The sequence below is a fragment of the Acinonyx jubatus genome, chromosome C1 (assembly GCF_027475565.1).
Source record: "Acinonyx jubatus isolate Ajub_Pintada_27869175 chromosome C1, VMU_Ajub_asm_v1.0, whole genome shotgun sequence".
NCBI classification, from domain to species: domain Eukaryota; kingdom Metazoa; phylum Chordata; class Mammalia; order Carnivora; family Felidae; genus Acinonyx; species Acinonyx jubatus.
This window is the reverse complement of record NC_069381.1, coordinates 6,678,709-6,706,443: the sequence shown is the minus strand read 5'-3', so window position 1 is coordinate 6,706,443 and position 27,735 is coordinate 6,678,709. Positions and strand designations below refer to the sequence as shown.

General features: G+C 62.3%; 1 protein-coding gene across 4 annotated transcripts; it reads right to left on the bottom strand.

Annotated features, from left to right (window-relative positions):
* Window positions 1-599: 599 nt before the first annotated feature.
* Window positions 600-27,735, bottom strand: TMEM201 (transmembrane protein 201). 4 transcript variants are annotated; one of them, XR_003420436.2, is made up of 12 exons: window positions 27,496-27,735; window positions 20,253-20,373; window positions 19,569-19,763; window positions 18,179-18,355; window positions 16,085-16,434; window positions 15,289-15,492; window positions 9,735-9,967; window positions 5,955-6,026; window positions 5,109-5,408; window positions 4,145-4,282; window positions 3,036-3,243; window positions 600-2,736 (listed from the first exon to the last, which is right to left on the bottom strand). XR_003420436.2 is itself a non-coding variant. In XM_053206772.1 (11 exons), exons 1-11 carry the CDS (start codon window positions 27,606-27,608, stop codon window positions 3,221-3,223), a joined length of 1,926 nt encoding a protein of 641 aa, XP_053062747.1. In that variant the 5' UTR covers window positions 27,609-27,735; the 3' UTR covers window positions 600-3,220. The 4 variants fall into 4 exon arrangements, 2 of the variants coding, with proteins under 2 accessions (XP_053062747.1, XP_026916296.1); XR_003420437.2 differs by having other exon boundaries at window positions 3,094-3,243; XM_053206772.1 differs by having other exon boundaries at window positions 600-3,243.

Genomic DNA, 27,735 nt, shown 5'->3' with positions numbered 1-27,735 from the left:
GCAGAGCTCATACATTGGACACTAAGGAGGCCCACCCCTTGGGCCCTGTCCCCAGTCTCCGGGCTCAGTCTCTGTCCAGCGCGGCACCTTCAACTGCTTTCTCCAGGCCCACCCTGCACCTGCCCAGGCTGGGCCTGAAGCTGGGTCTGCTCACCTGGGGGGCTGTGAAGCCTCAGGAGCTGATGCCGAGCCCCAGCTGCTGGGAGGACCAGGGGGCCGTCCCGAAGGGGCTCAGGAAACAAGGTCCGTTGCCCCTGTAGCTCTGGGGTCAGGTTGGGGACTGCTGGTTAAGATGGGCTTTTCTGCGGCGACAGTCAGCACTCTCTGCCGGAGCCCTTGCTCGTGCGGTCCTTGGCTCCCTGCTCAGCAAGCTTCTGGTCGCCCCTCCTGGGCAGGCCTGCCCTGCGCAGCTGGTCTCCCGTTCAAATCCCTGAGCCTTCCAGGGGCGGCACGCTGCACCCGCATCCCCGCCAGAAGCCCCAGGACCCCACCCTCAACGCTGTACTGAAGGCAGGAGTGAACTGACTTCCAAGGGCAGCCAGGACGCTTCCCCCAGGCCTGAGCCGCCCAGTGAACAGAACAGACGAGACGGACTAAGGTATAGTTCAAAGGTTGGTATCTTTTTTGGTTTCCCTTTTTTTTTTCTTTTTTCTTTTTTGCTTTTGTAAAGAAAAATAAGGTTGTGTTTTTTTGTTTGAAAGAAAACATAAGTAAGCCCCCCTCCCCACTTGGCCTCTCCCCGGCCCCTGCGGGGTGTGGGGACCGGCGGTCCCCGGCGGGAGGGGCCGAGGAGAGGAGAGGGCACTCTTGGGGCTTCCTCAGAGCCACAGAGGAAGGGTACTAGGGAATGGAGTTTGGCTTTGTTAGGCAAAAAAGAAAATTTAAAAACTTGGACACACGTGCCCACTATACAAATGGGGGCCAAGAAGCACCATCTTCGAGTTGGAATCATCTCTGGCAGCTGGACTCAGGGTCCTGGTGCGGCCCCTGGCCCCCCCCACCCCCCACGTCCTGGGGTGGGGGGCAGGGCGGGAAACAGCTCTCAGGACAGGAGTGGGGGGAAGAGGAGCGAGGGAAAGTCAGAGCGACTCCTTCCCCACATGGTAAAAAAAATCACTAAAAAAGCACCCAAGGCTTAAAAAAACGAAACCTCCCTGGCAGGGAGAACTGGGGGCATCCTGCTTACCAGCAAAATGCCTTACCTGGCAAAAACGTGTAGAAAAATAAAATTAAACTTTATCCCTGAATGATAAAGACCCTTCCACCACCCGCCCCCAGCCGCCAAGTCTCAGGATTCACCAAGGCTGCCAATTCCTCCCCGGGTGCACATGCCTGTGTGAGACACAGGCTGCCGGTACCTGTGTGCGAGGCCCCGGGTGGCAGGGGCTGCGGGGCTCAGACGGCCACATGCACACACACACTCCCTCCTCACAGCAGTGGGGGGGTTCCCTGTGCCAGACCAAGGGCCCTCCTTCCTCCTCTCGGGGGCGGGACAGGACCCCGGCACGGGTGGGGAGGGGAGGGGGCCGGGCTGTAGGGGCAGTGGCAGGGCCTGAGGGGGCGGCGGAGTGGGAAGGAATGAGAGCTCAGGTGGCCTGGAAACAGAGGCCACACGGAGCCCATGGAGGCAGCAGAATGAAAGGGAGAAAAGTAGGGTCTCAGGGGCTGAGAGGGGCTGGGCTCATGGGGGGGCAGGGGCAGGGGCAGGGCAGGGAGTGGTCTCACTGGAGACTTGCAGGTTGACGGGGCCCGTCCTGCAGTGCAGGCTGGGGGCTTGAGCAAGGCCCCTGTGGGCGGTGGGCGAGGGAGGGGCCCAGAGGCGCAGGCCTGGAAGCGGGGCAGGGTGGGCCCTGGGTAGTGTTCTCGGGGTAACGGGCCGCTGCCCGGGAAGGTCACGAGAGGTAATAAAATAGGGGCACAAGCGGGCAGAAGGGAGGCTGGCCGGGGGCAGCAGGGTGCTTACACTGGAACTCCGAAGGGCCCTGGCCCGGGGACCCCAAGTACCCGCCTGCCCACCCAGGAGAGCCAGGGGGCTGGTAGAACGGGGGGAGACACGGGCAGCTGATGCCCGTCCTCAAGGGGGCCTGCCCAAGGGGTCTGTTCTTCACCGGGCAGGGTCGAGAGCGAATGACACAGGGACCGTCCCTGCCCCCTCCCCCTCCCCCCCCCCCCCCCCCCCCCCCCCCCGCCAGGGAAGCCGAGGCAGCCGCAGAGGGATGGGGAGATACAGTACGAGATGCGGGCACAGCCCCACAGCACAGGGTCCAGAGGCAGCCAGCTCCCGCTGTAGCTACAGTAGTGGCACTCCCGCCGGGCGGGCCGGGTGGCAGGGAGGGGACCGCAGGGCCCCATGGCCCCTCGGGGATCCCTGGCTTCAGGATCAGGGTCAGCACCAAACGCAACTGATCTCGGCCAAGGAGACGGGCAGGGAGGAGAGTGACCCCACGGACACGCTCAGCCCTGCGGTCGGCCAGGTGAGGTGCAGGGGTCCCGAAGGCAGGACCGGCCCAGCGAGGTCAAAGGCCCTGGCGAGGATGGCGGAGCCCCTCAGGGGGGCTCTGAGGCCGGCAGTGGTGAAAGCAGCGTGCACCTGGGCGTCTCCAGGCCCCTCCGGGCGCTGGGGGCCGCGGACCGCGGGTCAGCGCAGGACCTGGTACAGGTAGGCCGAAGTGAAGAGAACGTTGGCAGCCAAGCTCACGGCCAGGAGGCCCCGGACCAGGGAGGGCCCGACACGACCTTTGAGAGAGAGAGCGAAGAGACCCGGTTAAAAGGTCCCCGTGCAGCAGCCCACGGGCCCAGCCCACCGGAAATGCAGCTGTGGGGCCCGAGGCCCTGCTCCCAGGAGCCTCCCTGCCCAGAAAGACCCCTGAATCTAGGGTCAGTGGGCCAAGTCCTGCCTCCCGGAAGGCACCTCGTCTCCTGAGCCCGTGCCACCAGGCGAGGACTGGGTGTGCTGTACTCGTACCCCATGAGGGGGCCTGGGGGCATGACCCCCACTTTACAGACAGAAAAGAGACACTTTAGAGGAGCAGTACCCCGCCCAGGCTTCCGGACCGGGGTTCCCGCCCCAGGTCTGTGCTCTGGGGACAGCACCCATTTCCTGTCGGCTCCAGAGACAGGGAACCATCTTTGCAGAAAGACTCCCCTCGTGACTGTCCATCCATCTTCTCCACACGCGTGTCCCCTGGGGACACCGGCAGTTGTGCTGGCCTCTGGGTGCTCACAGCGTGCCTGGTGCTTTACCTGGAACCAGGATTTGACCTCATACTGTGCCTGCAGCCCCGCACTAGCCCCACGGTGCGCCAGGCTCTCTGGCCAGCGTCTTCCCCCCATATCTGTGCTGGCGCAGAGGAGGCACTGCCCACACAGGGCAATGGGGACTTGAAACGTGGCTGGAAGAGCCGAGGACCTAGGTCTTTACTGTTACGCAATGTTAACTCTGGTAAATGTAAACCGCTCCCAGGGCACCCGGGTGGCTCAGTCCGTTAAGCGTCCGACTTCGGCTCAGGTCATGATCTCACAGCTCATGAGTTCGAGCCCCGCATCGGGCCCTGTGCTGCCAGCTCGGAGCCTGGAGCCTGCTTCGGAGTCTGTGTCTCCCTCTCTCTCTGCCCCTCCCCTGCTCTGAGTCTCTCTCTCTCAAAAAAAAAAAAAAAAAATTAAAAAAATTTTTTGGGGGCCGCCTGGGTGGCTCAGTCGGTTAAGCATCTGACTTCGGCTCAGGTCACGATCTCACAGTCCATGAGTCTGAGCCCTGCGTCGGGCTCTGAGCTGACAGCTCGGAGCCTGGAGCCTGCTTTGGATTCTATGTCTCTCTCTCTCTCTCTCCGCCCCTCCTCTGTCTCATGCTCTGTCTCAAAAATAAACAAAAACATTAAAAAAAAAATTAAAAAAAATTTTGTCTTAAACATAAACAGCTCCCTATGACCTTCTGCTGATGGGGCCTGATCCCAGGGTGGCCACGTTGTACGCCGGGCGGTAGCTGGACCTAGAAGGCGCTGGGTGGGTTCTTTAGTTGCCCTCTGTCACTCGAGGGCCCTGAAGGGCCTTCTCTCTCAGGGTCCCAGACGGACCAGATGACCGTGGCTGCGGACCCACAGCCCCTCCGCCCCTCCCCCGCCCCCCTCCCAATCGGAGCACAGACCTTTCCAGGCGGCGGCCTCCTCCACGCACCCCTGGGTGGTGGTGTCCACCACGCAGGTGGAGGACTGAGAGGAATCATCCTCCTTCTTGATGGAGCGGCTGCTGCAGGCACTGCCTCTTTCTGGCATCGACCTCATGTCTGCAGAGAAGAGGTGTCTCAGCGGGTGCTCACGGCTCACCCCCAGGCAGAGACGTGGGCCGGCTCTACCTCCAATCCCAGGACAGTCCTCAGATGTGGCCAGCCGTGCCCGTCCCAGCCCACCTGCCCTACCCCGGGCAAGGGGAGGCCAGGTCCTCGTTCATATCCCGGCTACGTGGCTGCCGTGAAGGGAGCTGGTTATAGATGCGCAGCAGCAAACTCGGTCGCCAACAGGCGGACGGCGGCCACAAGGAGGCTTCTGGGGGCACAGGGCGGGGCACGGGGTGGCAGAGGCTGGGACTGGGATCTCAACCCATCCTTCCACCTGTCTGGCCAGTGTTCAGACCCGCTGTGGCCGGGCCTTCCGACATTGTAAGAGACACAGGAAATCCACACGTTAACGTGAAAGTTCAAAATTTTAAACGCTGAAGCCTAATTTTAAAAATTTAAAGATGCTGTACAGAGCATCACTTGAGCACAACAAAAACATGTGTGACCAGACACATGCAGCCCAGCACGGTATCACGTGCTTTTGACCCATCCCAAGGAACAGAGGACTCTCAAGGTCAATTGCAAAAGAAGAAAATAAAATCAGCCAACGGAAGGCCATGTCCTGGAGCGTTCAAGGTCACCAGAAGCCAGGCCAGGAGCGTCTGGAGCTTGGGAGGAGTGGCTGCACACGCTCAGTAAGAGCAAGGACAGGCCCTGTGTGGCCGCCTGCAGGGCCGTCCCAGCGCCGCACATGACCACAGGCGCCGTCACGGCCCCGCTGGGCTCTCCCACCTCCTGGGAGGGTGGTGGCGGGGGGGTGGGGGGGGGCTCGTACCCACAGTGAGCTTCGTGTCCTGCGCCGGCGATCTCTGTGGGACGTGCGGCGGCTCGATGGGGAAGAGGCTGCCGTTGTGGGGCGAGGGTTCGTCTGAGCTGCTGGGGGTGTTGGGGCCCTCCCCGGGGGGCGACGGGAACAGCAGCAGCTTCTGCCCCTTCAGGTTGAGCCGGGCCGGGCTGATGAGGGGCCTGCGGTGGCGCAGAGAGCCAGAGCTGGAGGCCACGGAGCCGGCCACGGAGGGCGCCGGGGAAGGGAGTGGGGACGAGGCACAGCATCCCGACAGGAGAGAGAAGTAATCTGGAGGGCAGGACGGCAGAAACGACAGCTTACGGTAGGAATGAAAACAAGGCTGAATGTTTGCTACCGGCACCGTTATCCCTGATACGGCTGCGTGGTTCCCGGTGCTTTTCCTCTGTTAACCAGAGAGGAAAGATGAGGCTGTACCAAAACTTGGGGAGAGAGGGCAGCCTGCCAGGAGCTGCGGGAAGGGAGAGGATCTCAGACCCTTAGCCGCGTCCCCCCGCCCCCGAGGGCACTGACTTAATTTCGGTCAGCTAACTCAGCTAATCCCGAGTGTGGTCTCCACCAGTCATCACTGATAAGGGTGACAGCATTAGAGCTAATCCTAGAAACCACCACGCCCGTTTCACAGAGGAGGAAACTAGAGGAAACTGAGGCACAGGGCTGTTGGTCACTTGCCCAGGGCCGCAGAGCTGGGAGGCGCAGGACTGAGACTCGAACACAGAACCCCGTGGGACCCCAAAGCTCATGTTTAACCAGGCTGCCGTCCCATCCCATAGGATGCTCTGGAAACCCTGGCCCACACTTCCCTGTCCTCCTTACCTGGAACAGGAACCTCTCCAGATCGAGACACCTGAGACGGTGGGCGGCTCCCACTGAACAGATACCCTGAGTCTGGAGAGGAAACAGAAGGGGGACAGGTCAGGCCCGTGGTAATGACAGCCACCCGCCCTCTCCATTCTCCAGCCGCCGTGCTGCTGACATCCAGCCTTTGTCACTTAGGCCGAACTTTCTCGAAAACACAAGCTCTCGACAGACTCCCTGAACTACTGTTGGAGATCTGCTTGGCCTGCTCTCGTTTCAGGGATAAAGAAACCGACACCCACCCTCTCCCCCCATAGCCTGCTCTTTCTGGGGTCTTGCCTGCCCCTCCACTACCCTGTGCCTGCCGGCCTGCGCTGCCCCTCAGGGAACACTGAACACGCTGCTCTTCCTCAGTCATGTGCACCCCAAGGGCAGAGACTACACCCCACGTACCCTGTGTTCCCCCAGCGCTTAGCCGAGAGCCGAGTGTGGAAAGATCCAGCGACCACCGTGTGCCATCACGAGCAACTGCTGTTCCACCACCCTTGGGGCTCTGAGGGTCCCTTGGTCACAGCACGCTGCCTACCCCTTCCCCCCGCCCCTTCCCCCATAAGGCCCAGGGACACAGATTCAGGCCAGAGCTGCAGAAACGCTTCGTTAATGGCCCCCGGCAGTGGGGACCCTGGGGTCCCCTGAACCACCCTCCGACCACTGAACGTTCCAAGACCAGCCTGTGTCCACAGAATTGCCCTGCTGCCCCTGGGGTGGGGCTGCTCCCGAGTCCCCTTGCCTCACACCTCACAGGGCAACAGGGAGACCGTGGGTCCTCCACGGTGGGTGGGATGCCACCCACCCCTCCCAAGGGGTCTGAAATGGAAGCTCCTCAGCTCTGCTGTCCTGGTGGGTGAGTACGGAGAGTCCTCCCAGGAGTGTCGGGCCCAGGGCAGGGCAGCTCCCGACGCCCCAGGCATCTCCCCTCTCCACATTCTACTCAAGAGCCACCGGGGACAGAGAAAGACGTCTCTGCTCAGGGGAAACAAGGAAAGCCATCCTACTATCAACTCGGGGTACAAGCAAAATGGCCTTTAGCCACCTTGGAGGAGCTAAGCCTCTGGTCGTTGCTGTTACGGGTGTTCTCATCCCATACTAACGCCAGCAGTCGTGTCTGCTGAGGGCTTTGTTCTAGAAGCTTCCCTGATATCATGCCTACCTCAGCCCGGAGGCACAGCTGTCCATATTAGACCCTCCCAGGGTCACGGGCTGGGGGCCTGCTTGGCTGCTCCCAGCTGTTGGCTCCTGGCACTTGGCTGCCACATCGGGTGCTCACAACCACCCCATGACGTGTGTATTATCACCAAGCCTGGCTTACAGCTGGGCAAGTCTGAGCCCCCTCATTTTGCCCCCATCAGACTGGCAGCTGCTGGGCTTTTCTCCAGAGGGAGGGGCGGTGGTGGTAGGCCTCAGTTTCTCAACCCTGCGTTTGCTCTACAGGGAACAGGAGGAGCAGGAAGGTGCCTCTCGGAGGTCCGGTCCCTGCCTTGCACCCTGTGGACATTAACTGGTCTTTTTTTTTTTTTTTAAAGGAGGCTCCACATTCAACGTGCGGCTTGAACTCACGACACGGAGATCAAGAGTCGCATGCTGTACTGACTGAGCCAGCCAGGTGCCCCAGTTATTTCATTTTTTTTTTTAAATGTTTGTTTATCTTTGAGACAGAGAAAGAGCATGAACGGGGGAGGGTCAGAGAGAGAAAGAGACACAGAATCCGAAGCAGGCTCCAGGCTCCGAGACGTCAGCACAGAGCCCGACGCGGGGCTCGAACTCACGAACCGTGAGATCATGACCTGGGCCGAAGTTGGATGCTCAACCAACTGAGCCACCCAGGCGTCCCTCCTTTTTTCAAAGAGCAAAAACCAAGGGGCGCCTGGGTGGCTCAGTCGGTTAAGCGTCTGACTCTTGATTTCAGCTCAAGTCATGATCTCGAGGTTCATGAGTTCGAGCCCTGTGTCAGGCTCTCTGTGCTGACAGTGTGGAGCCTGCTTGGAATCTCCCTCTCCCTCTCTCTCAGCCTCTCCCCTGCTCACGCTGGCTCTCAAAATAAGTAAATATTAAAAAAAATTCTTTACATAAAGAGCAAAATGAGACTGCTGTCCTCTGCAGTTGGCACCTCTCTCCCCAAGAGGGCCCTCAGAGGGCTCTGGCAGGATCTGAACCCAGCTAGTCCCACAGAGTCCTGGGAGCTTGGGCCCCTGTTCCCACCTTGGGCCCCTTTAGCCCCATCCCCACCTGAAGGCCTGATGGAGAGTTCTAGAGAACACTCCGGGGGAACGGCTCAGCTGCTGGGCCTCCCAGGTTCCCACACCCAGGGAGTTCCACGGTCGCCCCCACACCCCTAGATGCTGTTCACAAACTGACCACAGAGGTCCCACCAGCTCCAGGGCCACAGGCAGGGGGTCAGGAACTCTGCTGGATGACCATTCCCAGAGGAGGAGTCAGCTCGTGTCTGGTTACACAGAACTATCTGGAGTCCAGGCATCTGGACTCAGGGCAATCCCACCTTGGATCCCACCCACCATCTGAGCCGTTCCTCCTGCGGTACGACCCACCCCCTATGCGGGAGGCCGCTGACCTGCACGTGACAGGGCCAGGAACCTGAGCTCAGGCACAAAGCTCAGCTCCAAGCTGCAGGGGGACCCTGGGCAAGTCATGGGGGTAAGAAACGGGAGCTCAGAGGGGCACCTGACTGGAGCTGGAGCCCCCAACCTGGCCGAGCTGCCGAGGGGCTCAAAGGAGACCCTGACCGCAGGTCACCAAGCCCGTTGTTTTGTTTTTTGTTTTTCGATGTTTACTTTTGAGAGAGAGAGACAGAGTGAGCCGGGGTGAGGCAGAGAGACAGGGAGACACAGAATCCGAAGCAGGCTCCGGGCTCCGAGCTGTGAGCACAGAGCACGACGCGGGGCTCGAACCCACGAACCGTGGGAGATCACGACCTGAGCGGAAGTCGGACGCTCAACTGACTGAGCCAGCCAGGCGCCCCTACCAACCCTGCTCTAACCCAGATGCCGCCCATATTCTTGGAGGCTGGGGTACTTCCTCACGGCGGCTTCCCACCCCCAAAGCTGCTACCCTGGGAGCCAGGCCCCAGGACCCACCCGGAGGAAGAGGCAAAGCCCAGTCTGGCCAAGTGGCTTCCCAAAGAGCTGAGGGCGATGAGGAAAGAAAAACTGGATTTGATTTGCAACGGACTTCCCAGGAAGATTCCACCAGAGAAGGTGAAGGAGGAGACAGAGGGTCTTGAGACAAGGACCAGGTGGGTCTCAGCCACACCAGAGCCCACGTGCAGCCAGCGCTCGATAAATGTGGCGGACCCGAGCCACCCCCGGCCCCCTGGGTCACACCAAAAGGCTAGGGGCAAATCTTCCAGCCCCCAGGGTCTCAGAACAACAGCAGCAACAGTAACAGCGGGAATGGTGGGAAGAGACAGCCCCCAACGTGCGTGGACGTCGACCGGGTGCCCGCTGCTCTTCCAGGAACCTTACACGCGTCACCTCGCTTGCCCCAGACACCCCCGGGGCAGGTTCTACTCTACCACTGCCCTCGTTTTCTTTGAGGGCAACTGAGGCTCACAGCGGTGAAGACCCTTGACCGGAGGCAGCCACTGAGCGGATGCACTGGGGTTTGACCCCAGCTCTGCCCGTCTCTACAGCAGGAGCTCTAACCACCTCCCGCCCCCAGCCCACCCCGTGCTGGGCGGGCGCCCCCGTGTCCCCCGCCTGCCCACGCTGGAGCGCCTCTTACCTGCCCGAGTCAGGGAGGGTATGGTCCCCAGCGAGAGGGCCCGGCTGAGGCGGCCCGGCAGCGAGGAGGGCGAGGCCCGTCGAGGCGAGCGGAACAGCTGCTGGCTGGCGAGCGGCAGGAAGCCGGGCGGCGTGGGGATGAACAGAGACGGCGAAGGGCCGGTGGCGCTCGGGCAGGGCACGGCCAGACCGGGGCTCGTGGGGAAAAGGCCGGCCGAGTCTCTCGGGAAACACCTGCGGGAGCCCGTCGGGCGCGGGAGAGAAGAGGAGGGTCAGCCCCGGGAGGCCCTGGAGGTGGCCTCCACACAGGTCCCGTCCCCTCTCCCCTGGTGCCAGGTGGGGCCGGAGTCGGGGTCCCAGGGAGGCGTGCGTTAGTTGAAGCGGAGGAGCGGCTCGACCACAGTCACGCCATTAGGAGCGGGTGGCTGGGAGGTGCCAGCGTGACCCACCCCTCCCGGCATGCCCCCTCGGGTCCCACTCAGCCTCACAGCAAACTAGCTCCACTACGAGTCTCGGGATTAAAGTGACACTGTCGCCCTTGCCAACCTCATGCCGACCCTTCGCCTTGAAGCAAGAACGCCCGACCCCCGTGCCAGGCGCTCAGTAAAAGGCCAAACCTCGGGCTCCCCCTCGCCACTCTGTGCTCCGTGCCCAGAGCCTCCTGACAGGACGGCTGAGCTCAAGGCGCCCCCTGCTCCCCGGGGCCGGCCTCTGGGAACCCCACTGCTGCTCTCTGGTCTGGGACGCTCCTCTAAAGCCCCTTGCGGAGCGGAGGGGGTGGGGGCGGCCAGGCTGGGGACTCCCCGGGGAAGAGCTCTTGCGGGACGCAAGCCTAACTCCAGCTTAGAGAAGACCCGTCAACGATTGCAAGGCTGCCCAAAAGACGGAAGGTGACAGTGTCTCTTTAACTCGAGAATGGGAGAGATCACACAATGGGACCCGGTGGCCCCAAAAGCCAGAATGTCAACCATGCTTCTGATTAAGGCAACCGATTATGGGGGGGAGGGGGGGGGACGGAGGCAGTTAATACATTAGTCTGCCGTCTGGACGGAGCTGGGGGAGGTCCAGCCTTACCTCAGTGCCAAGGGACAATTGGGGCCATGGACAATGTGCCGATGGAGGGGCAGGCTGGCTCAGGCCCTGCAGCAGAGCCGGGGGCCTAAGGGACCCGCCCTGGGCCCATCACGACCACACTCTCAGGGTGCTGTTAGCCACACTCCACTCCACTGACTTGCTCGCTACTTCTCACCCCCACCCCCTTAAACACCCCTTACTACGAGGCAAGTGTGGGGTCTGCTGCTGCCCTCCTAGAGAATCATGGGACCTTTTCATGCCTTCCGGGAGCACCAGGAGACTACCTGGATGTCAGAACCAAGGGCGGGGCCCTGCATCTGGGGGACATGGGGAAACCGAGGCAGGAACTCATCAAGCCAATCACCAGAAGGGTCTGGACAACCCCAGGCTGGACGTGCCCGCACTCCACGTGCTGACTTTGTCCTGCCCAAGCCTGTCTGACACCTCCCTCCCCACCCCCACAACAGCTGGGATAGAGTCTGCCTCTTAACAGAGAACAGGATTTTGTGTCATCATTTGTAGAGCAGTGACACCGTATGGCAGAATGGCGCCACCACCTCGGGGATTAGCTGGGGGAGGAAGGGACACTGAACTCACTGAAGATGCCCTGGGACCGTTGGCCAACTTGCTCTGATCACGTGTGAAGCCGTCCCCTGCCGGGGCCTGCACCTCCCAGAGGATGCAACGGGGGCAGGGCTCGCCAGTGCCCGTCGGGCAGGCGGTAGGACCCTGCGCTGGGCTTCCTGCACCCGCCCCCACCACCCACCCCCGGTAACCAGCGAGTGAGGGGAGAGGCTCCAAGGTGGGCTGCGGGGTCCAGAAGTGGTCAGCTGTGCCCAGGAGAGGCTTCCAGCGTCTTTCCGGCTCTTCCCTGCTTTTCCCAGATCCTGCTCACACCTGGGGCCGCCACCCCAGTGCTTAAAGCTCAGTCTCTCATCCATCTGGCACAGGTGCTGTTCCCAATCTCTGATCCCACTAAGAATGTTGGCACCGAGCAGGAGACAGTTCTTTGGTCTGACCCCTCTTGCCGTGACACGCAGTGACATCAGTCAACCAGCAGATCCTCATAAAGTGCCAAGCGAGCTCCCATCGTGGCTCTGTGGCGGACGGTCCCTGGGAACCTCCCGTAAAAGAGCCCAATCTCTGCCAGGCTTCGGAGAGCTCACAAGTATCGAAGCTTCCTCTGGCAAGGCCCCCTCCTCCCTCCCCCACCCCGGCCACCCTGCACCCACGCACCCCGTCTCAGAGAGGCACTCAGCCCTGAGTCCAAATCTACGTTCACTGGGATAGACGGGTTCTGGGACAGGTCAGGAGGCTGTACCGTGTCCCATCTGACACTGAGGGGGCTGTCTGGTCCTTTTCGACCCAATCCCAGTGCGAGACGGGAGCAGAAGGAGAGAGAGAACTACATTTTACGTAGCAGTTTATTGAGACGGAGGAAAAGACGACCCAGCAGGGCACGTGAGGGCAGCCAGGCCCGGAGCCGCCCGATGCCCACGGCGCCAGCACCCAAATCTGACCCCCCGTGGGCATGCCTGTACCCCCGAGTCCCCTGCCCCCGGCACAGAAACCTCTGAAGGAACGTGAAAGAAAAAACAAAAAAGACATGGTACCTGACGGCCGCCGGTAAAAGCAGAGTCCCGGAGGCATTTATTGAAAATACAGCATGAAAAACAAGACATCTACGGCCAGGAGTTACGGTTACAGCAAGCGTCACCGGCCAATCGTCCACGGTTCTACTACACGACCAGAGGGCAAGACACTGCGCAACAGTCACGGACAGAAGGCACACGGGCTCCTCCCGGGCAGGTGCGTCGAGGCGGTGGCTCAGCCCGTGGCGGGGACCCCGGACGCCGAGGGAGAGGACAGCCAGGGGGGGCCTCCCTCGCGTCTTGGAGACGGTCACCCCGACCCCAGGCGGTCTGACAGTCGTCCCCAGTGGAGGGGACAGAGGTCCTCGGTAGGGGCAACACACTTCCAGTTAATAAGCCATGATCCCAGTGATGCCTGCACTTCCTCAGCTGTTGCCAGTAACATCAGAAGGCGCTGGGAATATGCTCCAGGTCATGAACTTTAAAGGACAGACACGTAATTTTAAAAAGTCACACAAAACTCTAAAAAGCGCAGGAAGCCTCCCTCCTACGAGGCTCGGCTCACGAGGGCGTCTTTCCGTCCCCGGAGAGGGCAGGAGAGACATCTGCTCGGCAGGGGCTCCTGGCCAGCACGAGAGCCGGTTATGGTTATTATAAATAATTTAACTTAAATACACACATACACACAGATGTCCTGCTTCTACTCAACGCCAAGAAAAGCAGTAATTAGCATCACGCCATCAGTTTCCTTGAGAACAGGGGATCCACACAAGAGGGCGGCTCTGCCATCAGACCAGCAGTTGTCCGCCCGGTACCTGCCGCCTCCTCTCCCCCCTCAGGCAGGCTGACTCGGGGAGAAGGGACAGGCGGACGGGCAGTCCCCCCCACCGCCCCAGCCCAGCAGGCTCTGCCAGTCACCTAGCGCCTCGCCCTCTACAGAGAACAAGCAGAGCCCAGCCAGGCAGGGCACTGACTGAGGCCACACGGCTAAGGGGGCTGCTCCAGACCCATCCGGATGCCAGGCTGGGCATGAGTGGTGGGGGCTGGCTTCTTAGGGCCCCAGGAACACGAGGACCATGACGGTGGGGCTCAGGCCCCATGAGGGGCCCGTCGGGCTGTTAGCTGGTGGCCCCTTGCCGAGTGTGACCCTCACATGCATGGAATCTGCCTCTGTCCTCCCCGGGCTCTGATGTGTTGTAAAGGGGAGAGCACGGGGTCACTCCTGGAGGGAGACTTATACTCAGAGTGACGAGTGGCAGGGCACCCCGGCCCTGGAGGGATCTGGGGCCCAATGTGGGGTCAGCAGAGGGCAGAATGTCTGGATGGAGACAGCCTTGGGCCGCCTGCTGCCAGCGCAGGTCGGGGGGGGGGGGGGGGGGGGGAAGGACACTCAGAGACAGTGCCCCGGGCTAAGTGCTTCCTCTGCACGTATCCACATCAAGGTCAGTATTCAAAGACCCTGGAGAGAGGCCCACCTTCCATTTCCCAGATGGTAACCGGAGACTGGGAAGAGCAGGGGCCTGGCCGGGACCACACAGCTACTGAGTAGCAGCCCTGTTCCCCTGGAGCGGTGACTCTGGGTCAGCACTGTCCCTACCCTCCCGCCTGACCCACAGAAAGGAAAGTGCCTCACAGGGAAGCACAAGGCAGGAGGCCCGGCACCCTCCACGAGGGGCTCCAGGGGTCAGGAGGGTGGTGACAGGCCAGAGAGGGACAAGGTGACAAATGACCTGCTGCCATGTGTGTCGCTCTTGGGCCCCTGCCCTGTGCTGCCCGTAGGGAGCGAGAACTTTCCCCAGGCATCCCGCGGGGGCGAGAGGAGGAGACGGGACGTACCAGGCATGGGGTGGGGGAGCAGGCCGAGGGCACTCGGGTCTCCACTGCCAGCCAGCGAGGGCAGCCTTGGCTCAGGAGGCCTCACCCCAGCCCCTGCAGCCCTGCCTTTTCAGGGGAGAGCCAGGTGCGTCTCGGAAGAGGGAGCAGCGCATGCGTGCCCTGGTTCCGTCTGGCCCCCAGCAGTGCCCAAATCACAGACGAGTAAGACTGCTCAGAACCCCAGCCGGGCGAACCCCCCCACGGCCTGGCTGCTAAGACGCTTGCTGACCACAGGGCCAGTGGGCCTCTCTACGGCCCACTGCGAGGAGAGCCTTGCCCCACACACCCGTGGCCAGTCTGGACCCAGGAACCGTGTTCTCTGTTCCCAGGGCAGGAGGCTGAGGGACAATGGGTCTCAGGAAGGTCTTGGAGGAGGAATTGAGCTATGAATCCTGGGGGGGTGGAGGGGCGGCGGCGGCGAGCCCTGTGTCCTCTTGGGTCCCCGGCTCCGTGAGGGCTGGCTGGACAGTGGGCAGGACTGAAAGGACAGACCGGGGAAGTGACGTGGAGACAGGGTGGGGGGCTCTGCTCTGGCCCCTGCTCAACAGCACCCGCCCATGCCCAGCAGCCCGAGTAGTCAGGCCACACGGCAAGGGCCCAGCCCGCAGCCACTGTCACCAGCCCCTGAGATGGGGCAAAGTGAGAGGAGCAGCAGGCAGCAGGGACCTGACCCCCACCGCCTGCTCAGGACCGGGGCGTGGCCTCTTTGCACTGCCAGCCAAGGCCCCCGGTCAGAGGCAGGTCGCGTGGGCCACCGTGTCCCAGTCTGGGGGCAGTGATGGGCTCTTTGGCCAGAGAGGTGCGGCAGTGGTGGGTGGCTCTAGGGCACTTGGGGAGTGGGCGGGGAGGGTGGCTTGCTGGTGCTGGAAAGCACGGGGGGGGGGGGGGGGGGGCGCTCTAGGCTGGGCGGGGGCAAGAGTGAGGCAGGTGACAAAGACGCAAGTCACAGGGGTCCTGCTCTGGGCCCGTCCGTCCGTCCGTCCTCCCCCCCGCAGTCACTGCTGCTTCTCTGACCTTCGGGGCCGGAACCTCCGCGTGCCTGTCGCCTTCCTTGTGGCCACGGCTGCCGTGAAGCCCACCAGGCAGCACAGGGATGTGGTGCTGAACTTGAGCGTCTCCAGCCAGCCGGGCGAGGCGGCCTGTAGGTACTGCTCTGCCAGGTGCAGCCCCAGCAGCAGGGCCCACAGGCAGGTGGAGAAGGCGTCGATCCTGCGGAGCCTGTGGGGCAGAGTGGGGGCGGCGGTGAGGGCCCCCAGCAGCAGGACAAGAACCCTCCCTCCCTCCTGTGTCCACTCCCCCCCCAACCCGGCTCAGAGGACAGAGTCCAGGGCCAAGAGGAGAGCGGGGAGCCTCGGACTCCCACTTCCAACACCTCCACGCTGCACGGCTGAGCAGCTCAGTTCCTCCCAGTCTATACAACCGAACCTCCCTCAGAGCCACTGAGCCAACACGGAAGCCGCTCATTACAGGGTCTGCAACCGCACAGGGGCACAAGGGCCCCACCCGGACCCCCGACGACCGCAGAGGCAGGTGACTGTCATCACCCGAGGGGGACGAAAGCACGCCACGAGGCCCAAGCGCACAGCGGTGAGGGGCAGGCTGGCTCTGGGTGCCATCGCTCCCTCTCAGGCAGGCCACTTGTCTTCCTCTCGCCCCTCAGACTCCCAGCTGCCGGGGAAGAGAGACCGTGTCTGGCTTCGGCCACACCGCAGAGCCTAGCGTGGGGCCGTGTGCCCAGCAGAGCCTCTCGGCTTCAACCCGAGCGCGTTTCCTCCCACCGAGTCCCGGCCCTGCGCGGCCCCACACGCACCTGATGCGGCCGGCCAGCAGCATGGCCAGCAGGCAGGTGAGCAGGCCCAGGGCCACGACGCCCATCTGGTGGCTCTGCCCGAAGGCCCAGGCCTCCCGCAGCTTCTCTGCCGCGTGCTCAGGCAGCAGACCCAGCAGCTGCTGCCAGCCGTCGACCCCGGGGGCAGTGCCGTTGTCAGGGGTGGCCGAGCTGTTGCCACCAGGCGGCAGGGCCGGGGGCAGGATGGCCTCTGGGGCGAAGGGGTTGCTGGTGCCATAGAACGCGATGGTCAGCAGGAAGGTGCAGGCCAGGAAGGCGAGGGCGCGGAGCACAATGACCTGGACCGGGGCCTTCGCCGCGGAGGAGAAGCTCTGAGGGAGAAAGACCGGTCGGAGGGGTGGCCAGAGCCACCGACAGCCATTCCTGGTGCCCACTCTGCACGAGGGCCTGGCCAGCCAGCGCCCCCAAGCGCCCGCCGAAGAGTCCACCTGGTTCCTGATGGTCAGAGGCAGCGCCTTCCTCACGCCTTAAACCCTTACGTAATCCCAGCCTGGTCTCTAGGTTTCCTGCTGGGTTCCACTCATCTGCCTCCTTTGTTGGCCTTCACCCGCTGGGGAAGTCACCCCGGCCGGCAGGGGACTGCTCTATCACGTTCTTCAGAGAAACCCTTTTGGTGGTAGGGTGATCGGGTTTCTTTCAAATAAGTTTTTTAATCATTTCATCAGGTTCTCCTCAGAAATTCCTAGTGTGATTTTCAGTGGAATTGCAATAAACAGAGAAGAGAACTCCGGCCAAACTGAAGTTAAAAAAACCCAGTCAAAAAAACACAAAAAATGAGCTGTTTGGTCTAGGAACACAGTGGTGAGGGGGGGAAGCTGAAGGTCAGTGTCCTGCTGTGCAAAACCGGCCGTGCGGGCCGGTGGTGTGGCCTCGCGGTCAGGGACCTGGCGCTCAGACTGGAAACCACATGCCAGTTGGACACAGAGCACATCTGGGCAGGAACGTCTCTGGCAGGGGATGGTTTTTACTTCTAAATCCACTTGCTACTACCTCAGGCTTTTTGAAATTTTTTTAACGTTTTGTTTATTTTTGAGAGACAGAGCACGAGTGGGGGAGGGGCAGAGAGCAAGGGAGACACAGAATCTGAAGCATACTACCTCAGGTTTTTTAAACCAGAACATTCCATTAACCAAGTATAGTGATAATTAAAAAGTTTTTGGCCAGGTAGTCTTGGCGCCCAGCCCTCTGCAAGTTCTCGAACTCCAAGTCTGGCTTCCACAGCTGTAGACGGGAGTCACAGGGCCTCAGGGGGTATCCACCACGAAGGGTGCTGGGGGGAGCGTGTGCCTGTGTCAGAGAAGTGCCCGGGTCCACTAGGACCCTCACAACCCCTGGCCCAAGCGCACAAATACACATGTATTGGGGCATCTGGGTGGCCCAGTTGGTTAAGCTTCTAACTCTGGCTCAGTCATGATCTCGTGTCTGTGGGTTCGAGCCCCGCCTCGGGCCCTGTGCTGACGGCTCGGAGCCTGGAGCCTGATTCCGATTCTGTGTCTCCCTCTCTCTCTGCCCCTCCCCACTCATGCTCTGTCTGTCTCTCTCTCAAAAATAAACAAACATTAAAAAATTTGAGGGGCGCCTGGGTGGCGCAGTCGGTTGAGCGTCCGACTTCAGCCAGGTCACGATCTCGCGGTCCGGGAGTTCGAGCCCCGCGTCGGGCCCTGGGCTGACGGCTCGGAGCCTGGAGCCTGCTTCCGATTCCGTGTCTCCCTCTCTCTCTGCCCCTCCCCCGTTCACGCTCTGTCTCTCTCTGTCCCAAAAATAAATAAACGTTGAAAAAAACAAATTTAAAATAAAAAATTTGAAAAAACCGTATGTGCGTATTACAACACAGACCCACTCTTCTTGGGATACCTGCTCAGGCCAGTGGCACGAAGGGGCCTGCGAACAGCTGGGAAAGGGGTCCTGGGGGAAGGCTACTGCCTCCAGGAAAAGGGTCTCGGCTCTGAAGAGCTGCCTGCAGTCTCGGGGGGGCTCAGCCCCCCAGCAGGGGTTTCCTGCACAAAACCAAGGGCCGTGACTCCCCAAACGCCCCGTGGGGTGCCTTGCTCCAACCTGCGTGTGGGTCTGGTCGGCTTCCCGGCGCTTGAACTGGTGGCTGAGCAGCAGGGCACGCAGCTGGCGGTTCTGGTGCTTGATGTAGTACTCGACGGCCGCCTGGCAGGGCCGGCACAGCTTGTACATCTGCTCCAGGTGGTGCCGATACACCTCGATCTCCTCGTCATACCTGCCCTGCGGGGGGGGGGGGGGGGGGGGGGGGGGGGGACGACAGAGGCTCAGGGTCCTGGGGGGGCCCCTGGGGGTGCTCGTGTCGAGCAGGTCAGATCTGGGTTCACTTACAAGGGCGGTGACCACGAATAAGTCGTGCCCACTCACAACCCGCTTCCTCCGTGCCCAACAGGACCGATGGCCTCCTACTGCCTGCGGCGATGTTGGCCACGGGGAGTGAGGCCTGGCCCAGAAGCCGACACACAGCAGGGGCCCAGAGGTGACAGGAGCCACTCTAGCCGAGTCCTGTTGCCGCACAGGATACACCTGGAGGCCAGGAGCTCGGGATGCGGTCCCTGCTTCAGGTTCCGCTCCCGGGTCCCAAGAGCTCCAGCAGGGCAGGTGAGCCAAGGGAGAACCCAGCTCCGGGTGGACGCTACTTAGATGGAGGCAGAGGCCTGCCCGTGTGCTTAAGACCAAGGGTCCAGAAAACACTAGAGAACCAAGGGCTTCAGTGGGAGCTGAAGGGTTCTTTGGGCTCCAGGAATATTTCAGAAGATTCGAGTCCCACACCCCCTTCTCCCAGAGAGGCAGCAACACACCTCTCCTTCCCTGTTGCCAGGGGAGCCGAACATTTCAGTCTGCAGTGGCCAGGAGAGTTATCGGTCTGATCTCTGGCTGGGACCGAATGTGCCACAAAAGCTTCTCTGCTTGCCAAACTGCACACGCCTTCCCTTCTTTATGCAGGTTCCCGGTCTCCCCCTGCCTCCTCCCCTCCCGGCGGGATCATGGGAAAGCCACAGTCTCTGGGCCTCAGCCGGGCTCTTCTCCTGCGGTCAGGGGACCCCCGGGGCGGGCGAGGCCTGGTGGGGGGGCGAACTCTTAACACCAGGCTGCTCCCCTATCTTCCTCTCCCCGGAACTGCAGGGCAAACTGCCTGCCCGGCCAGTGGACAAGACGGACTCAGGGACGCGGACAGGACTGGTCCAAGAGGGCCCGCGTGGGGCGCCCAAGGACCCGACCTCCCCCTGCCCTGGGACACGCCCCTCTGGCAGGCACTGGGGTTTCTACAATGACGTCCCAGGCTTGGAGCCCCAGGACAGCAGCAACCGCGAGACGGAGGGAGGGCGAGAAGTGTGTTCCAACGGGGACGGAAGAAATAACACACCCGGAACGTGGGGCCGGTGCAGCGGGGGGAGGGGGAGGGGGCCGGGGCCCCGCCTCGTGCCCACCTCACCTCGTCACGCGGTGCGAAGGCGGCCAGCTGCTTGATCTTGGTGGTCTGGTGGTGGCTGCACCTGCGGCACAGCAGCACCTGGCTGCTCACCCACTGCTGCGGCTGCGCGGGGGGGCGGGGCCCCGGCACGCTGCTCACCACGTGGTTCAGGTGCTCCAGGTACTGGGCGGGGATCGGCTTGTTGTAGTCGCCGTTCTGGGGGTGGGAGGGGACCCGAGTCAGCAGCGGGGAGAGAGACTCAGGAGAGCCGCCACGGATGCCCCCCGTCCGGCAACACCCCGGGGGAAGTGGCGGCAGATCCCAAACACCCCCTTTCTTTACAAGCAGCGGCGGAAGACTTTCTTTTAAAGCAGCTTCACGGGGAGCCCGACAGGCAAGACGCCGCGAGTGCGGCCTGCCCCCTCCCTCGGAATCCTGCCGTGGGCCGGCCGCCCGTGTTTGTGCATCGAGTTTTCAGGTCTGCACCACCTGGCAGAGCAGGGCCGCTGCAAGGACAGCCCACAAAACCGAAAACACGATCCGGCCTCTGCAGAAAGCCTGCCGACCCCTGGTCTAAGGCAAAGCGGTGGATGGGCCGCAGAGCCGGAAACATCTCGGTCTGAACCCTGATCCGCTGCTTCTCGTGGCAGGGACACTGGACCAGCTGCCTGGGCCCCCGGCCCCGCCGGCCCCACCCGGCCGTACCTCCTGGAAGCCGTTGTACTGCTCGCAGTGCGGACAGTCCCAGCAGTTGCGGTTCCCGTACGGCACCACCGTGTCCTGGTTGCAGAACCAGCAGTTGACGATGGTGTGCGTCGGCTTCATCCTGTGGCGAGGACACGGTGGGGTCAGCCGGGAGGGCGCCGCCACCCGTGCTATGGGGACCAGAGAAAGCATGGGGAAGTAGGACGGGGGACCCGGAGCTGAAGACGCCGCAGCCGGGAGAAGTGACGAGGCGAGGGGCTGGGCTGCAGGTTGAGTGCTGGCCACAAGGAGGCCGAGGCGGGGACAGCGTCTCCTCAGGCCTCCAGGCGAAGCCTGGCCTCCTCCCTCCCAGCGCCGGGGGACAGCTGAAGACGCACCAGATACCGTGGCACCAGCCCCTGGTATCCTGAGGCTCAGGCACGGGGGCAACGCGGACCAGAACCTGCCAGGCCACAGGGCCGAGAGTGACCAGGCTCGAGGACTGCCCTCCCAAGGCCCGAAGACCTCCTGAGCCTGTCCCTGGGCTGTGCAAACAGTGCTCCTCAGGGAGTTTGCAGACGGCAGGAGCCTCCTGTGCTCCAAAGATGAAAAAAAACCCCAAGAGGGTAAGGTCAAGGAGGCTGAGGGGCGGGGACTAGGGACAGCTGCTCAGACTGGAGCCAACCCTCTCTGCTGGAGGGATAGGGCAGGCAATCCACAGTGGCCCTCGTTGGCCACACATGTGGTGACAGGTGGGGGCTGTAGGATAATCCCGGCCCAGACACTGGGGGATCTGTGCTCTGGGCCCCTCCACCCACCTCACTGGCTGCAGGGTGGGGTGAGGGGGAGGGAAGGGGGGAGTACAGCAACTGCCCAACGAACGCCTCCAGTCCCAGGGATCTAGAAACAATGCAGGCGATGGGTGGCAACTGCTTGAGCCCTGGGGTCCCGGCCTCATGGCTCCTGATCCCCCTTGTCGTCCCCCAGAGGCCACCTCCAGATCTGGGGCGCTGCCTGGGCCCCTAACGTCCTGGGCAGCCGCACCACACGTGCTGCACGACCCCAGGAGTCCTGGCTCTGCCAGCTTCTAGATGTGAGCCCCAGGAGGCTCCTCCTCTCCCAGCCGGGCCTGCCCCTGCAAAACGCGAGCGGTCACAGGACCTGTGCATCCATGTGTTATAACCATCCACTGACACGAGACACGTAAAGGTGCTGTGCGACGCAAAGGGCCAGCTCTGTCACCCTCCTGTCCCCGGGCCTGTGGGGGGCCTCAAAGGAAGCTCCTGACACCGCAGCTGCCTCCTGGCCGTGCCCCTCCATCACCCCCCACTGAGCACGGGCAGGTTATGAGGGTTGTCCGGGCCTCAGTCTTAACCACCTGCCAACCGGGCACAAGAGCATGTCAAGGACTGGAAGTAATGCCAGTCTAAATGCCCAGTAAGTGGTAGTTATGGTGAGAAGGGGAGGGGGGCAGAGGAGGATATGCATCCAGGCGCCGCAAGGAGGAGCCCCAGGGTCCACAGAGGGCACCCTGGATCACCCCCAGCAACCACAGCGGCATTCTCCCTGCCCCTGCTCAGGCCAAAGCCCTCATGAGGGACCAGGGACCGCCGCATCTTGTCAACAGCAAGAGGCCAGAGCAAAGCCTGGCCACGGCAGCAGTGGGCAGTGTGGCACTGCGGTCATGGTTTTGTGGTGTGGCCTTCTGCGGAAAGGCATCTGCCTCCCGGACCGTCCACTTCTTTATCTGGCCAATGGAGATAACGATAAGCCTTGCCCCGAAGGGAGGCTGCCGAGAGGGTAAACCAGGGAGTTTAGGAAAGTGCTGAGCCCGGCAGCTGCTTGGCACAAGGCAAGGTGACAGCGTCCCTGGGCTCCATGCTAAGAGCAGTGGAAGGCGGCGCCAGGCAAGGTGAGAGGCGGGGAGACCCGCTCTGCCTGGATGCTGGCACTCTGGCTTTCTCTTTGTGATCTGCACCTGCTTTACAGGCTTCTTTGTCATAGCGCGGGGCGGGGGGGGGGGGGGGGCACGTCCCAGTGAGTGACGATGCAGGGTGAGAAACCTCTCACCTGACCCCCGGCTCCCTCCATTCTCACCACGGGCCTCCTCGACATCCCTCCACGACACACTCAGCCTCTGGAGAGAAGCCAAGCAGAGGAGCTAGAGGTCTGAGAATAAAGAGAGAGCTGGGCAGGAGATAAAGACACAGGCCCCAGGAACCCATGCAAGCCATCAGGACCTGTGGCTCTGGGCCCAGGGAGCCCCCGGAGCCCCTCCTGCCCCAGGAAGCCATCATTTCCACTCTGAACCTCCAGCCCTGTTGCTCAGGAAATGAGCCTGGCCTGGAAGCGGGTGGCAGGAAGGGGAGGCAGGGGATTAGCTCTGGTCCCGGGGGCCAGTGGCTCTAGCTTGTCACTCTTAGCCTGTGGTAATCCCTGTCCAGGGTGGCGATGAGGGTGGGGGGGGTAGGAGGGGGTCCACGGGCCACCGAGTCCTCCCCCACAGTTCCTGCACAGCCAGCCCCGAAAGGGTCCGGGGCCTGGAGCGGCGGATGGGCCAGCGAGCGCTCGGACACCGGGCCCGAGTCGGCTCCCCCACCAGCGACGCCTCTCCTCGGGCTCCACGTGTGAGACCCGACCTGGGCTGCGCCCACCTCCACCTCTACCTGTACCAGGCCTGACATGGGAGGGTGGGGTCTGTTCTGAGCCAGCTTAGCGCTGGTCCTGCTCTTGCTCAGGAGGTCCCCCCAGGTCCCTTCATAAAATCTCCAAACCGCTTCTCCCCCAGCCACCAACCCCCAGTCCAGGGAGGTTCTCGGACGCACCACTCTGAGCCGGGGAGGAGTTCTGAGGTAACAAGACGGCACATCCCTGTGACACAGGCAAGACTGAGACGGTCCCTGGCCAGGCGGCCTTGGGGGGAAGGTTGGGTCCCAGCAGGTAGGCGGCCAGGAGGATCTGGAAGGGTTCACCCAGCTTCTGCCGCCCGCGTGCTGAGCTCCCGGGCTCTGCTGGAGCCAGAGGAGACCCGAAGCGGCCAGGAGCAGGGTGGGCCCCTTGGGAGGGGAAAGGGGCAGCTACATGCTCTGGACCCACCCCTCCGCAGGTCCCAAACACACCCCACCCCGACCATGGTATTGCCCCATCAGCCCCGACGCGCATTTAGTTAAAACAAAGCTCATGCCCGGGCATCCTGCCATCTCCTACAGATGGGGGCAGGGGTGTCTGCTGTAGGAGGGAGCCCGCCATCGGAGGGATGCAGCTTTAGGTCCTGGGCGCCTGCTGTGAGCCCAGCACGGTGCCGCATGGAGGAGACACAGGGATGGGGCTTAATCCCTATCCGAGGGGGTTTCGAGTCTGGGGAAGACTGTCGTGTCAATGTTCCCACCAGGCCGTGAGAAGTACCCAGCCTCCCAGGAGGGGCCTGGCATATATATAGCTTCTGACTCTGGGCACCGTGCATCAGCTGGGTGGGGTCTGGAAGACCGTCTCTAGGAGTCAGGATGGTTCCCTCAGGAACCAGGAGGTTAGCCTCTCGAAGGGCCCCAAGAGGACAGCCCAGGACAGCCTCACAGGTGAGGGGGTCCTTGCTGGACCCCCAGGAGGCTCCTCACCTGCTCCTCTGTGCCTTGAATGGACAACACACGTGACCCTGCCCACCGAGCAGGTGTCTCCTGGGCTGCGGCACCAGCAGCGCCGAAAAGCTACTTGGTGTCAGAGCGCCTGGGTGGCTCAGGTGGTTAAGTGTCTGACTCGTGATCCAGGCTCAGGTCACGATCTCACAGTTTGTGACTTCGAGCTCTGCCGTCAGCACAGAGGGATTCTCTCTCCCCCTCTCTCTGCCCCTTCTCTACTCACGCTCGCTCTCTCTCAAAATAAATAAACTTAAAAAAAAAAAAAAGGCAACTTGGTGTTGCCCGGGGCCTCCAAGGCCTCACACTCAGCCTCAAGGCAAACCTCAGGGAGATCCACGGCAGTCCTGTGACACAAGACAGCCCCCGGGGCCACCTCTCCCAGGGGAGACCTGGCCTGGAGACGGCCGACTGCCCTCCTTCCCCTCGGTGCAACCTGTGATTACGGAGCACATACGAGGTGTCTGAGAGCCAGAAACAGGCACAGCTCTCCACTTCTGATCTGGACAAGAGGACAAGAACAGCAACTTCGTGGGGCAGCTGGTGACAGATGTCACAGGAAAGGCCGACAAGCAGAGCATTTGCCATCATCCTAAAGAATGGTCAGCAGGGCAAAGTGAGCAGGTGGCATTCAAACAGTCGGGACTGCCAGGCCCAGAGGGGGAGGGGACACCCGGCGGGGTTCCAGGGAGCGGGGCCCCGCAGCCGGCATGCGGTTCCATGAGGGTGGCCAGAGGCGGGCGGGAAATGGGGACTCTGGAGGCCAGGAAGAGGCTCTGCTACTTAACCCAGGAGGCCGCTCTCTTCGGTCTCCAAACACCAGTGGACAATGCAATAAACACCACGGGAGGGGAGGCCCCTGAGGCCCTGAGCAGGCAGGAGCTGGCACGAGATGGACCCTGGACACAATGCTGAGCCCCAGAGTCCAGAGGTGGGGGGTCTGGGGTGGGGGAGGCCCCAGGAGCCATCATGACCACGTGGAGGCAGGGCCAGCAAGCCCACGGAAGTGTAAGTCGGGCTCCCACCCCACGCTGACAGTGCTGGCCTCCCGCGTGTGCTCGGCGAGTGTGGGGCCTGGTTAGGAGCTGAAAGGCTAGAGTGGATCTGCTGCCTTTTGTTGTTGTTTGTTTTTTAATATTTTTAACAGTTTATTTATTTACTTGGAGAGAGAGGGAAAGAGACAGAGAGGGGGAGAGAGGGTGAAAGTGGGGAGAGGCAAAGAGAGAGGGAGACGGAGAATCCCAAGCAGGCTCAAGGCCATCAGCGCAGAGCTCGATGAGGGGCTGAGTCGGACACTTAACCAACTGAGCCACCCAGGCGCCCCTTTGGATCTGCTGTTTAACAGTCGGGCACTGGAGGACAGGAGCGCAACTCCTCCAAGCCCTGGTTTCCTCATCTGGAGAATGGGTTTCTCGAGGTAGCAGTGTGCAGGTGCCTCCGCGGGTTGTCAGCAGTGAGTTACTGACGATAATCTGGGAAAGACTGTGGCGTTGGGAGGGCTGCAGCCCTTTGGGGAGGGAACTGGCCTCTCCCCTAGGCTTGGTGGGGGGGGCGGTCTTCCCTCTATATCCCTCTGTCATCTCCGCCACTGCTGAGCCCACAAACACCCACCTGGCCAAGTCACTTTCCAGAAACAACTCTCACATGACCTCCCGAGGGTCATTCAAAACCCATGGTGCGGCCAAAGCCAACGCTCCCCAGTCACAGCGTTCTCCCTGCCGGAGGGAGAAGGGCTCAGTCTCTGCAAGCCTGGTCTTGCCTGTGAATCGTGACAGTGGCCAATTTATGACGCCCAGACAAAAGCCAATGCTTTCTGAAAATCTCAGAGCATCCTGGGAAAGGTCTGGTCCTTCTCAGCCCAACCAAGAGGTCCCGATTCCACACGGTGACACCCTGGTGTCGTGCTGCTGGAGTGAAAGGCCTTCCAGGTACCCTCGGGGCTCCCCTCGGAACCAGCTTGGCCAGCACTGCACCAAGTCTCCAGACTCCCAGGGAGGAAAAGCCGTGGCTGCCGGCCCGGGCGGGGAGACAGCACCCCTGAGAACAATCATAGCAGCTCGAGGGACACTGAGCAAACCCAGTCAAAATTCAGCCACACGGAACACAACTGAAGCTTGGCCCAGGCCCTGATCCTGAGCGCAACTCGCTCCATCCCAGTGTAACTGGGAGGCAGCGGCGTCCCGGAGACAAACCGGGCCCTGGCCTCTGCTCTGCTGTCCACATGCCCTGGGAAGCAGAGCAAATGGCCACCTGCCTCTGCACTTCAGCTCCCTTGCATAAAATGACCACTCTGAACCCGCTGGCCGCGCTTCCAGAAACTGCACAGCGACTGGGACACTGGGAGACGTGGGGTGTCAGAGGCCCCCTTGGGAGCTCCTTCAATCCCAGCTATCTTCCCCTGGGAGGCCACCCCCTCCTCGGCCTGCCAGTCTGGCTCATCCTACAGATGCAGCTGATGTCCCTCCTACCCTTCCTCCTCCAGGAAGCCTGTGACTCAGTCACCCTCACTTCTCTCTCCCTTGGGTGAGAAGCAGTACATAGCGGTGATTAAGGAAGAACAGCCAGACTGCCCAGGTTCAAATCCCAGCTCTAGCCGCTTGCTACATGACCGCAGGCAAGTTCCTTCTCTTCTCTCACCTCATAACCGAGCTCTGCAGGTCCCTTGCAGATCCCATTCTGTCCCCAGAACGTTCGCACAACCCCCCCCCCCCCCCCCCCCGCCCCCCCCCCCCCGTCCTCTGAGAGCCTGGATCAGATGGGGAAACAGCTGGGCTGCTCCTGAGGCCCTGCCGAAGCAGGAGGCCACTAAGCTTTTTAATCCCTGATCTTGGGGGCCCCATCAGAGAGGCCAGCTCTGAATATGGGGGTCAGCATGATCTCTGAGCCCTGCCACGGGCTGGGGCAACTATCGAACCAGCTCAGCACAGCAGCAGCCCCAGCCCATTTAAGAGTATCATCAGGCTTTCCAGCTCTTGGGGGCAGTATCGCCCAGGGGTTAGGAATACAGGCTCCAGGGCCAGGCTTCGGTTCACACGGTGGCTCTTCTAATTAGGGGCAATTTAGCTCTTTTGTCCCTCAGCTTCCTTCTCTAGAGAGAGCAAGGGGTTGTGACTCTGACCGGGCCCCCGTGAAATCAGAACAACGCCTGAGACCGCGTATGCAGACCAGAAAGTGCCGGCTAGTGCCCTGCCACCCCAAAGCGCGCCCGAGGAGCAGGGAGCTGGGCTGAAGGTGGAAAACCGCGCAGTCCGATCTCCGCTGGAATCTCCCGCGGGTGTCGGGCGCCGAAGTGGGCGTGGGGCGGCCCTGCAGATCGCGCGGCTCGGCAGGCACGCGTCTCCGTGGGGGAGGAAGTTTGTAACCCACGCGCTGGCTGTCGTCGTCCGCCCCGCATTCCTGGGATCCCCTGGGCCCACCCCTCCACCCCGGCCGCTTCCCGACCCCAGATTCCAAACCCGGCCCCCACCCCGGGGACGCAAGCGTGCAGAATGGGTCTCCGCGCGGGGGCACACGGGCCGGGCCCCCGCCCCCACGCCGCGGCCTCGCGGGTAGGGAGGCGCCGTGCGGCCCCGGAGCCGGCCGGGGCGGGCGGCGGGCGGCGGGTCGAGGCCGCGTGGGCCGCGCGCACTCACCTCCGCGCGATCCGGTAGAGCAGCACGCCGGCCGCGGCGCACGCCGTGACCCCCAGGCCGCCGGCCAGGCCGGCCGTGGGGCAACGGGCCAGAAGCGCGCTCACTCCCTCCATGGCTCCCCGCGCGGGCTGCGGGCGGCGGGCCGTGGGCCGCTGGGTGGCGGGGGCCGATGGCCGCGGGCCGCAAGCAGGACGCGGGGCGGCGGCGCGCGCCTGCTCGCGCCGTGACCTTCGCCGCTTT

What these genes read in the sequence shown, in the direction of transcription:
- TMEM201 (XM_027060495.2), bottom strand. Translation starts at nt 27,608, where the DNA reads ATGGAGGGAGTGAGCGCGCTTCTGGCCCGTTGCCCCACGGCCGGCCTG. An exon ending in CTCTACCGGATCGCGCGGAG is followed by an intron (nt 20,374 to 27,495) that starts GTGAGTGCGCGC and finishes TCCTCGCCACAG; the next exon opens with GATGAAGCCGACGCACACCA. An exon ending in TGGAGAGGTTCCTGTTCCAG is followed by an intron (nt 5,409 to 5,954) that starts GTAAGGAGGACA and finishes CCTGCCCTCCAG; the next exon opens with ATTACTTCTCTCTCCTGTCG.